The sequence below is a fragment of the Pan paniscus genome, chromosome 21 (assembly GCF_029289425.2).
Source record: "Pan paniscus chromosome 21, NHGRI_mPanPan1-v2.0_pri, whole genome shotgun sequence".
NCBI classification, from domain to species: Eukaryota; Metazoa; Chordata; class Mammalia; order Primates; family Hominidae; genus Pan; species Pan paniscus.
The window spans coordinates 69804587-69816872 of record NC_073270.2 but is presented as its reverse complement, the minus strand read 5'-3'; the positions used below and the strand labels follow the sequence as shown (position 1 = coordinate 69816872).

Below are 12286 nucleotides of genomic sequence, written 5' to 3'. Positions count from 1 at the left end.
CCAGCACTTTGGGAGGCCGAGCCACGTGGATCACTGGAGGTCAGGAGTTCGAGACCAGCCTGGCCAACATGGTGAAATCCCATCTCTACTAAAAATACAAAAAAATCACATTCTAATCCCAGCATCCTGGGAGGCTGAGGCGAGTGGATCACGAGGTCAGGAGATCAAGACCATCCCGGCCAACATGATGAAACCCCGTCTCTACTAAAAATACAAAAATTAGCCAGACGTGGTGGCACACGCCTATAGTTCCAGCTACTCGGGAGGCTGAGGCAGGAGAATCACCTGAACCCGGGAGGTGGAGGTTGCAGTGAGCCGAGATCACACCACTGAACTGCAGCTCGGGCGACGGTGCCAGGCTCCGTCTCAAAAAAAAAAAAAAAAAAAAATTAGCTGGGCTTGGTGGTGCACACCTGTAGTCCCAGCTACTTGGGAGGCTGAGGTGGGAGAATCATTTGAACCCGAGAGGCGGAGAATGCAGTGAGCCAAGACCATGCCATTGAACTCCAGCCTGGGTGACAGAGAGAGACTCTGTTTCAAAAAAAAAAAGAAAAAAAAAAAAAAAAGAACATGCTGACGCACGCTGCACCATGAGCTAATTGAAATAAGCCTGTCACAGTAAGGTAAATACTGTATGATTCCAGTCATATGAGATCCAGAGAGTAGTGACATTTATAGAAACAGAGAGAACGGTGGGTGCCAGGGGCTGGGGAGAAAGGGCACGGGGACTCAGTGTTTAACAGGTACGGAGTTTCAATTTGGGAAGATGAAAACAGTTCTGGAGATGAATGGTGATGAGGTTGTATAACAACATGAACATAATTATGTCAGTGAAGGTATGTACAGTCAAGAATGATTAAAATGGTAAATTCTGTGTTACATATATTTTACCACAAAAAAATTACTGTGACAGTTTTATTTATTTATTGAGACAGTCTCACTCCGTAACCCAGGCTGGTGTGCAGAGGCGCGATCATAGCTCATGGCAGCCTCAAACTCCCTGGCTCAAGCAATCCTTCCACCTCAGCCTCTCGAACAGCTGGGACTACAGGCACCACCAGGCCCAGCTATTTCTTTTAGTTTTTGTAGAGACAGAGTCTCACCATCACCATGTTGCCCAGGCTGGTCTTGAACTCCTGACCTCAAGCAATCCTCCCACCTTGGTCTCTCAAAGTGCTAGGATTACAGGCATGAGTGCCTGGCCCAAAAAGTTTTACAATTTCTATGTAAACAAATTTCAGGCTGGGCATGGTAGTTCACACCTGTAATCCCAGCACTTTGTGAGGCCAGCGAGGACAGATCACTTGTGCCCAGGAGCTCCAGCCCAGGTTGGGCAACCTAGTGACACCCCATCTCAACAAAAAATACAAAAATTAGTTGGGTATGGTGGCACATGCCTGTAATCTCAGCTACTTGGTAGGCTGAGGTGGAAGGATCGCCTTAGCCCAGGGAGGTCAAGGCTGTATGTAGCCAGCCATGATTGTGCCACTTTTTGTTTTTGTTTTTGTTTTTTATTTTGAGACAGTCTCACTCTGTTGCCCAGGCCGGAGTGCACTGGTGCAATCTTGGCTCACTGCAATCTCCAACGCCCGGGTTCAAGCAATTCTCCTGCCTTAGCCTCCCAAGTAGCTGGGATTACAGGCGCCCGCCACCACACCTGGCCAATTTCTGTATTTTTAGTAGAGACGGGGTTTCACCATGTTGGCCAGGCCAAAAGTAGTATGTTCCTTCGTGGTATCTGATATGCATATCAGAAAGAGTTCTGTACTTCACTGGTGTCTAGAGCACCTAGTCTCCAGATCAAAGTACATGTTCCATGCAGGGCCACAAGACAATTTACTGAGAGGCAGGAAAAAAACACACTTTTTAAAAAATTATTATTTTATATTTTAAAAAAAGGCCAAGTGCAGTGGCCACACCTGTAATCCCAGCATTTTGGGAGGCCAAGGCAGACAGATCACCTGAGGTCAGGAGTTCAAGACCAGCCTGGCCAACATGGTGAAACCCCGTCTCTACAAAAAATACAAAAATTAGCCGGGTGTGGTGGTGGGCACCTGTAATCCCAGCTACTCAGGAGGCTGAGGTAGGAGAATCACTTGAACCCAGGAGGTGGAGGTTGCAGTGAGCCAAGATCACGCCATTGCACTCCAGCCTCTGAGTGACACAGCAAGACTCTGGGTCAAAATTTTAAAAATCTGCAGAATTATTCAGGCAAAAATCAAGCCAAAAAAAAAAAAGGAGAAGGAGAAGAAGAAGAAGGAGGAGGAGGAGGAGGAGGAGGAGGAGAAGAAGGAGAAGAAAAAGGAGAAGAAGAAGAAGGAGAAAAAGAAAACAAAACAAAATTAAACTGTCTAAACCTGTCCACAGGAAAATGCTGTGTGACAAACTCACCTGGCTCAGCCTCATGTCCATCAGAGTGTTCCTCGCTTGGCCAATCTTCCTCATGTCCAGCTCACCTGTGCCAGGTGTCATCAATCCTGGCGTCATTCCACCTGGGTATGGAGTGTTTAGTCCACCTGGATAGGGTGTGTTAAGACCTCCAAATTGCTGGAGGGGAAGAGAGGAAAGGCAAGAATAAAACAACGGTTTGCACTGCATGCCCAAGAAATTTACTCTCTGAAATACTTCCCCAGTGGCCTGACATATGCACAGCTGTGCAGACAGACTCGGCCACAGCATAGCCATGACCTGCAGAAGCATTGAATCCAACACCACCCACCATTCCTGCCACTGATCTAACAAGACTAAATGGGCCACATGTGCCCTTTTTTGGAAGCTCACAGTTTGTCGGGGATCCACTGAGGTATGGTTCTCTCCGGTCTGTAAATGTTTGGCAAAGAAACTGTCAGGAACAGGGGTCAGCTTCTCATAGCGTGGGTTCCGCTGACGTTTATTTCTGGCATCGCCAACCTCGGGGATGCTCAGCCACTCTTCTTCTGTGACTTCTGCCAACTTCCTCTGGAAATATCCAGCCCCCAAAAACATTAATTCTCTGACAGAATTTCATGTGCCCAGGTAGAACCATGCCCTCTCTCACCCCTCACCAAGCTTTAGAAGGGATTTTGATGCAGCAATTGCTTTTTACTTTTGTTTTGAGATGGGTCTCATTCTGTTGCCCAGGCTGGATTCAGTGGCACAATCACAGCTCACTGCAGCCTCAACCTCCCAGGCTCAAGTGATCCTCCCACTTCAGCTTCTCAAGTTGCTGGGACCACAAGCGTGGGCCACCATGCCTGGCTAAGTTTTTATTTTTTGTAAAGACAGGTTCTCCCCAAGGCTGGTCTCAAACTCCTGGGCTCAAGTGATCCTCCCACCTCAGCCTCCCAAAGTGCTGAGATTACAGATGTGAGCCACTGTACCCAGCCCCAAAAATAGTTTTCTACTTCACTTAGAAAAATCAATTTAGACCGGGCACGGTGGCTCATGCCTGTAATCCCAGCACTTTGGGAGGCCAAAGCGGGCGGATCACCTGAGGTCGGGAGTTCAAGACCAGCCTGACCAACATGGAGAAACCCCATCTCTACTAAAAATACAAAATTAGCCGGGCATGGTGGCACATGCCTGTAATCCCAGCTACTAGGGAGGCTGAGGCAGGAGAATCGCTTGAACCTGGGAGGCGGAGGTTGCGGTGAGCCGAGATCGCGTCATTGCACTCCAGCCTGGGCAACAAGAGCCAAACTCCGTCTCAAAAAAAAAAAAAAAAAAAAAAAGAAAAGAAAAGAAAAATCAATTTATTGGATCTGTTCAACTTCACTAAAATGTAAATTATTCTCTCAAAGCCCAGGGGACACAGTTTAGAAAATCTTACGTATAAATGGGGCCAGACGTGGTGGCTCACGCCTGTAATCCCAGCCCTTTGGGAGGCTGAGGTGGGCAGATCACTAGAGTTCAGGAGTTTGAGACCAGCCTGACACACATGGCGAAATCCTGTCTTTACTAAAAATACAAAAATTAGCTGGGTATGGTGGCAGGCACCTGTAATCCCAGCTACTTAGGAGGCTGAGGCACAAGAATTGCTTGAACCTAGGAGGTGAAGGTTGCAGTGAGCTGAGACCACGCCACTGCACTCCAGCCAGGGCAACAGAGCCAGACTGCCTCCAAAAAAAAAAAGAAAATCTTAGGTATAAATGGAGTCAAAATTACAAAGAAAATAAGTTCATTTGTCCTACCTTTTACAGTAGGGGAAGGGTTTTTTTTTTACACACATATAGTTAAACATACTGAAGCAAACACTTTCTTCTTCTAAGCAATGACCCCCTAAATTAAAAACGTAAAGTCTCATAAATTCCACGTAAGAGCAGTCTGAGCCTCTGCGGGTTAGGGTGAGAGCGTTAGAAACCGCACCCCATTCACCGCTTCATCGGCTCACCTTGAGGTCTGAGAACTGCTGCTGGATTTTGGGGCGTTCCATACGATATTTCTCTATTTCTTCTTTCTCCCTTTGCTCCCTAGGAAATAAAACATGCACACATCAGAAACACTGCGTGTCTGTTCTGAAGCAAATTTATTATCCATCTCAATTAAATCACCAAAAAGAACAATTCCATACTCTTAGTAGCTACATCAAATATATACATATACATACACACACACACACACATATTTTTTTTTTGAGATGGAGTCTTGCTCTGTCACCCAGGCTAAAGTGCAGTGGCGCAGTCTCAGCTCACTGCAACCTCCACCTCCTGGGTTTAAGTGATTTTCCTGCCTCGGCCTCCCAAGTAGCTGGGATTACAGGTGCTTGCCACCACTCCCAGCTAATTTTTGTGTTTTTAGTAGAGACGGGGTTTCACCAACCTGGCCAGGCTGTTCTCGAACTCCTGACCTTGTGATCTACCCACCTTGGCCTCCCAAAGTGCTGGGATTACAGGTGTGAGCCACCACGCCCAGCCCAAATCAAATATATTTTAAGGTAACTATGAATATACATTCTTAGCTGGGCATGGTAGCACACACCTGTAATCACAGCTACTTGGGAGGCTGAGGCAGAATCATTTGAACCCAGGAGGCAGAGGGTGCAGTGAGCCGAGATCGCACCACTGCACTCCAGCCTGGGCGACACAGAGAGACTCTGCCTCTAAATAAATAAATATAAATACATTCGTAAGTCTACTAATTCAATTATCCACCAAATAAAAACATGCAGAAATTCATTAAAATAAAAAAAAAGATCTTACTTTGATCTAAATACCTCCATTTGGACATGTGTATATTTACTGCTTGAAAATTCACAAAATCCCAAGGGTAGGACCATCCCATAAACACCTAAGAAGGCCAGGCGTGGTGGCTTACGCCTGTAATCCCAACGCTTTGGGAGGCCGAGGTGGGCAGATCACCTGAGGTCAGGAGTTCAAGCCTGGCCAATGTGGTAAAACCCCATCTATACTAAAAATATGAAAATTAGCCAGGCGTGGTGGCGCATGCCTGTTATCCCAGCTACTCAGGAGGCTGAGGTAGGAGAATTGCTTGAACCTGGGAGGTGGAAGTTGCAGGGAGCCAAGATCATGCCATTGCACTCCAGCCTGGGTGACAAGAGTGAAACTTCGTCTCAAAAAAATAAAAATAAAAATTAGCTGGGCATGGTGGTGGGCACCTGTAATCCCCAGCTACCTGGGAGACTGAGGCAGGAGAATCATCTGAATCCAGGAAGTGGAGGTTGCAGTGAGCCAATCTAGCCTGGGCGACAGAGCGAGACCTTGTCGCAAAAAAATAACAAAACAAAAAAACACCTACAAGGAAAAGCAGTAACTATCCTCGTTACCACCAAACGCTCCAAACACTCTACTCAACTCATCCCACCTTTCCCTCCTTGCTTCCTTCTCTTCCAAGTAAATAGTTCACCTCTAACCAACTCAGCTCAGCTGCACAGCTCTATGTGCCAGAACATCACCCATGTAATTGTACTTCGGTGTTGAGACTACGTGTGAGGATACGGTATTCACAGTACTGTTCTTCCTACTTGTTTGTATTATGACAGTTTTCAGAATAAAAAGTTTTAATAAGTACACTACTTTTTTTTTTTTTTTTTTTTGAGACAGTCTCGCTCTGTCACCAGGCTGGAATGCAGTGGTGCGATCTCAGCTCACTGCAACCTCCGCCTCCTGGGTTTAAGTGATTCTCGTGCCTCAGCCTCCTGAGTAGCTGGGATTACAGGCATGCACCACCACACCCAGCTAATTTTTGTATTGTTAGTAGAGACGGGGTTTCACCATGTTGGCCAGGATGGTCTCGATCTCCTGACCTCATGATCTGCCCGCCTCAGCCTCCCAAAGTGCTGGGATTATAGGTGTGAGCCACCGTGCTCGGCCAAGTACACTACTTTTTAAAAACATTTAATTTAATGACTTTCTACACGGGTCCATGTCACCTGCTGTTTTTTGTTTTGTTTTTGTCTTAGAGACACGGTCTTGGTCTGTTGCCCAGGATGGAGCACAGTGGTATAAGCATAGCTCACTGTAGCCTCTAATTCCTAGGCTCAAGCGATGCTCCTGCCTCAGCCTTGGGAATGTAGCTGGAACTACGGGCATATGCAACTGGCTAATTTTAATTTTGGTTTTGTAGAGACAGGGTTTCACCATGTTGCCCAGGCTGGTCTCGAACTCCTAGACTCAAGTGATCCTCCTGCCTTGGCCTCCCAAGGTACTAGGATTACACATGTAAGCCACTGCACCCAGCCTGATGTTTTTAAAAATGCATTAACCCTGGAGGTTCCAATCAATTTTTAAAATGTAGGGCTGAGTGTAGTAACTCATGCCTGTAATCCTAGCACTTTGGGAGGCCAAGGTTAGGGGAGGCAGGTGGATCACTTGAGGCCAGGAGTTCAAGACCAGCCTGGGCAACATAGACAAAAATTAGCTGGGTGTGAGCCTGGCGTGGTGGCTCAAGCCTGTAATCCCAGCACCTTGGGAGGCCAAGGCAGGCAGATCACAAGGGCAGGAGTTCAAGACCAGCCTGGCTAACATTGGTGAAACCCCGTCTCTACTAAAAATACCCATCTCTACAAAAATCAGCCGGGCGTGGCAGTGCATGCCTGTAATCCCAGCCACTTGGGAGGCTGAGGCAGGAGAATCACTTGAACCCTGGAGGCGGAGGTTGCAGTAAGCCGAGATCGCGCCATTGCACTCCAGCCTGGGCAACAGAGTGAGATCCATCTCAAAAAAAAAAAAGAAAAAAGAAAAATTAGCTGGGTGTGGTAGCACGTGCTTGTAATCCCAGCTACCTGGGAGGCTGAAGCAGGAGAATCGCTTGAGCCAGGAATTGAAGGTTGCAGGGAGCTATAATCAAGCCACCGTACTCCACCCTGGGTGACAGAGTGAGATCCACCGTACTCCACCCTGGGTGACAGAGTGAGATCCACCGCGCTCCACCCTGGGTGACAGAGTAAGATCCTGTATCCAAAAAAAAAAAAAAGTGAAACGCAATGCCATTCACGTTTAATTACTATAGGTATAAAATTTATGCACAATGATTTAATAACAAGCTTCTAAAAAGATGTCCAGGCCAGGCACATTGGCTTATGTCTGTAATCCCAGCACTCTGGGAGGCCAAAGGATATGGTTTACATCTGTGTCCCCATGAAATCTCATGCTGAATTATAATTCCCAATGTTTGAGGTGGGGCCTGGTGGGAGGCCACTTGAGTCTTGAGGGCAGACCCCTGATGGCCTGGTGCTGTCCTCGAGGCAGCAAGTTTACATCACGTAAGATCTGGTTGTTTAAAGTGTGTGGCAAGACTGGGCACGGTGGCTCATACCTGTAATTCCAACACTTTGGGAGGCTGAGGCGGGTGGATCACTTGGGGTCAGGAGTTCAAGACCGGCCTGGCCAAGATGGTAAAACCCTGTCTCTACTAAAAACACAAAAATTAGCCAGGTGTGGTGGCACGTACCTATAATCCCAGCTACTTGGGAGGCTGAGGCAGAAGAATCACTTGAGCCTGGGAGACTCAAAAAAATAAAAAATAAATAAAATTCCAGAAGAACTATATTTTACTATTCTAAAATTATCTTCAAAAAAAAAAATTCTACATACATCACAGGAAGTTATGATTACATGTATAAAAAGCAACAGAGCTGGGCGCAGTGGCTCACGTCTATAATCCCAGCACTTTGGGAGGCCGAGGTGGATGGAGCACAAGGCCAGGAGTTTGAGACCATCCTGGCCAACATGGTGAAACCCCGTCTCTACTAAAATACAAAAACTAGCCAGGCGTGGTGGCAGGCACCTGTAATCCCAGCTACTTGGGAGGCTGAGGCAGGAGAATTGCTTGAACCCGGGAGGCAGAGGTTGCAGTGAGCCAAGATAAAAAAAGCAACGGAAAGAGGAAATGAGCCAAAATGTTAACTGTTACTTTCTAGACTTATGAATAAATGTTATGCTTTTACCCATACTTACTCTTATTTTCCTAATATTCTATAATGAGAACTTTTTATTTTTTTCCTTTTTGAGAGTCTCTGTGGCCCAGGCTGGAGTGCAGTAGCGCACTCTTGGCTCACGGGAGCGAGCCACCACACCTGGCTTCCGTTCGTTGCCTGTGCTTGTGGGGTATTACTCAAGAAATCTTTGCCTAGTCCAATGTCCTGTAGAGTTTCTCCAATGTTTTCTTCTAGTAGTTTCAGTTTGAGGTCTTAAAGTCTTTTAATTTGATTTTTGTATGTGGTGACAGAGAGGGGTCTAGTTTCATTCTTCTGTATATAGATATCCAGTTTTTCCAGCACCATTTATTGAAGAGATTGTCTTTTCCCCAATAAATATTCCTGGTACCTTTGTCAAGAATGAGTTCACTGTAGAGGTACCTATTTGTTTCTGGGTCCATTCTGTTCCATTGGTCTATGTGTCTGTTTTTCTGCCAGTACTATGCTGTTTTTGTTACTACAGCTCTGTAGTATAATTTGAAGTCAAGTGTTCCTCCAGTTTTGTTCCTTTTGCTCAGGATAGCTTTGCCTATTCTGGGTCTTTTTTGGCTCCATGTACATTTTAGAATTTTCTTTTTCTTTTTCTTTTTTTTTTTTTTTTGAGACGGAGTCTCACTCTGTTGCCGAGGCCGGAGTGCAATGGCACGATCTCAGCTGACTGCAACCTCTGCCTTCCAGGTTCAAGTGATTCTCCTGCCTCAGCCTCCCAAGTAGCTGGGATTACAAGCACCCGTCACCATGCCCAACTAATTTTTGTATTTTTAGTAGAGATGGGGTTTAGCCAGGCTGGTCTCGAACTGCTGACCTCAAGTGATCCACCTGCCTCAGCCTCCCAAAGAGTTGGGATTACAGGCATGAGCCACTGCATCTGGCTATTTTTTCACTATCTGTTAATAATGTCCCCAGTATTTTGATACGGATTGCATTGAATCTGTAAATTACTTTGGGTAGTATGGATATTTTCTTTTATTTTAAGATGGAGTCTCACTCTGTTACCCAGGCTGGAGTGCAGTGGTGCAATCTCAGCTCACTGCAACCTCGACCTCCTGGGTTCAAGCGATTCTCCTGCCTCAGCCTCCCAACTAGCTGGGACTACAGGAGTGCGCCACCACACCCAGCTAATTTTTGCTTTTTGGGTTTTTTTTTTTTTTGAGACAGAGTCTTGCCCCGTCACTCAGGCTGGAGTGCAGTGGTGCAATCTCAGCTCACTACAACATTTGCCTCCTAGGTTCAAGCAATTCTCTTGCCTCAGCCTCCTGAGTAGCTGGGATTACAGACGTGTGCCACTACACCCAGCTAATTTTTGTATTTTTAGTAGAGACAGGGTTTCACTATGTTGGTCAGCCTGGTCTCAAACTCCTGACCTCAAGTGATCCACCCACCTCACTCTCCCAAGGTACTGGGATTACAGGCGTGAGTCACAGCGCCTGGCAACTTTTGTATTTTTTTTAGTAGAGACAGGGTTTCACCACATTGGTCAGGCTGGTCTCAAACTCCTGACCTTAGGTGATCCACCTGCCTCGGCCTCCCAAAGTGCTGGGATTACAGGTGTGAGCCACCACACCTGGGGGCATAGCCTGCAACTTTAATCAATTTGTCAGTTCCAATAGTGTTTTGGTAGAGTCTTTAGGGTTTTCTAAATATAAGATCACATCATCTGCAAACAAGGATAATTTAACTTCTTCTTTTCCAATCTGGATGCCCTTTTATTTATTTCTCTGGTCCGACTGCTCTAGCTAGGACTTCCAGTACTATGTTGAATCACAGTGGTGAAAGTGGGCATCCTTGTTGCGTTCCAGTTTTTCCCCATTCAGTATGATACAAGCTGTGGGCCTACCATATGTGGCTTTTTTTTTTCTTTGCGACACAGTCTCATTGTGTTGCCCAGGCTGGAGTGCAGTGGCACAATCTCGGCTCACTGTAACCTCCACCTCCTGAGTAGCTGAAATTATAGGCCTGAGCCACCACACCCAACTAATCTTTGGATTTTTAGTAAAGACAGGATTTTACCATGTTGGTCAGGATGGTCTCAAACTCCTGACCTCAAATGATCTGCCTGCCTGGGCCTCCCAAAGGGCTGTGATTACAGGCGTGAACCACCCCATCCAGCTGTATATAGCTTTTATTGTGTTATGCTCCCCCTTTTTTTTTTTTTTTTTTTTTTTGAGACAGGGTCTCGCTCTGTGGCCCAGGCTGAAGTGTGGTGGTATGATCTCAGCTCACTGCAACCTCTGCCTCCTGGGCTCAAGTAATTCTCCCATCTCAGCCTCCTGAGTAGCTAGGACTACAGGTGTGTGCCACGAAGCCTGGCTAATTTTTGTATTTTTTTGTAAAGGTATTACCCTCTTGCCTAGGCTGGTCTCAAACTCCTGAGATCAAGCAGTCCTCCTGCCTCAGCCTCCCAAAGTGCTGGGATTACAGACGTGAGCCACCACACCCAGCCTGAGGTATGTTTCTTCTATATGCAGTTTTTTGAGAGGTTTTATCATCAAGGAATGTTGAATCTTATCAAATGCGTTTTCAGAATCAATTAAAATGATTAGGCTGGGCACAGTGGCTCACGCCTGTAATCCCAGCACTTTGGGAGGCCGAGGCAGGCGGATCATGAGGTCAGGAGATCGAGACCATCTTGGCTAACACAGTGAAATCCCGTCTCTACTAAAAATACAAAAAATTAGCCAAGCGTGGTGGCGGGCGACTGTAGTCCCAGCTACTCAGGAGGCTGAGGCAGGAGAATCACTTGAACCCGGGAGGTGGAGGTTGCAGTGAGCTGAGATTGCACCACTGCACTCCAGCCTGGGCAACAGAGCGAGACTCCGTCTCAAAAAAAAAAAAAAAAAAAAGATCATATGGTTTTTGTCCTTCATTCTGTTGATATGATGTATAACACTGATTAATTTGCATATGTTGAACCACCCTTGCACTTGTATCCCCTGGGCAAAATGCCACTTACTTGGTCATGATGAACGATCTTTTTTTTTTTTGAGACGGAGTCTTGCTCGTCTCCCAGGCTAGAGTGCAGTGTCGTGACCTCGGCTCACTGCAACCTCCACCTCCCGAGTTCAAGCGATTCTCTTGCCTCAGCCTCCCAAGTAGCTGGGATTACAGGCGTACACCACCCACCATGCCCGGCTAATTTTTGTATTTTTAGTAGAGACTGGGTTTCATTAGGTTGGCCAGACTGGTCTTGAACTCCTGACCTCAGATGACCCATGATCCGCCCACCTCGGCCTCCCAAAGTGCTAGAATTACAGGCGTGAGCCACTGCACCCGGCCGATGAACCATCTTTCTAATGTGTTGTTGAATATGCTTTGCTAGTATTCTGCTGATTTCTGCATCAGTGTTCATCAGGGATACTGACCTAACATTTTCTTTTTTCAGTGTGTCTTTGTCTGGTTTTGGCATCAGGGTAATACTGGTTCTGTAGAATAAGTTTGGAAGTATTCCCTCCTCTATTTTTCAGAATAGTCTGAGTAGAATTGGTATTAGTTCTTCTTCAAATATTTGGTAAAATTCAGCAATGAAGCAATCAGATCCTGAGATGTTCTCTGCTAGGACACTTTCTGTTACAGCTTTGATCTCATTACTTTTTATTGGTCTGTTCAGGTTTGGGATTTCTTCATGGTTCAATCTTGGTAGCTTGTATGTGTCATTTAACATCTTTAATTCATTTGCAAATTACTCAACATATAATAATCAAGTCAGTAGGCCCTTTTCATTTCAAAGATGATAACCCTGATGTATCGTAAAAGTAATCCACAACATTCTGCTGATTTCTGGAAAAACTTAAGAGTTCTTAAGCTCTCCACTGCAGCCCCCAGGCCCTAAGGCTGTTCTGTAACAGCCCAGTGCTTATCCAGGCATGGCTACGA

At 46.2% G+C, this 12286-nt stretch overlaps 1 protein-coding gene across 1 annotated transcript in view; it reads right to left on the bottom strand.

Annotated features, from left to right (window-relative positions):
- The window catches only part of PRPF6 (pre-mRNA processing factor 6), a 50402-nt gene that overhangs the window by 33836 nt on the left and 4280 nt on the right, over positions 1-12286 (bottom strand). Inside the window, exons 4-6 of the mRNA XM_055104965.1 lie at positions 4370-4448; positions 2782-2958; positions 2392-2547 (exon numbers count right to left, since the gene is read on the bottom strand). Of these exons, the coding sequence (XP_054960940.1) occupies positions 2392-2547; positions 2782-2958; positions 4370-4448 (412 nt within the window). The remainder of the gene's footprint in view (positions 1-2391; positions 2548-2781; positions 2959-4369; positions 4449-12286) is intronic.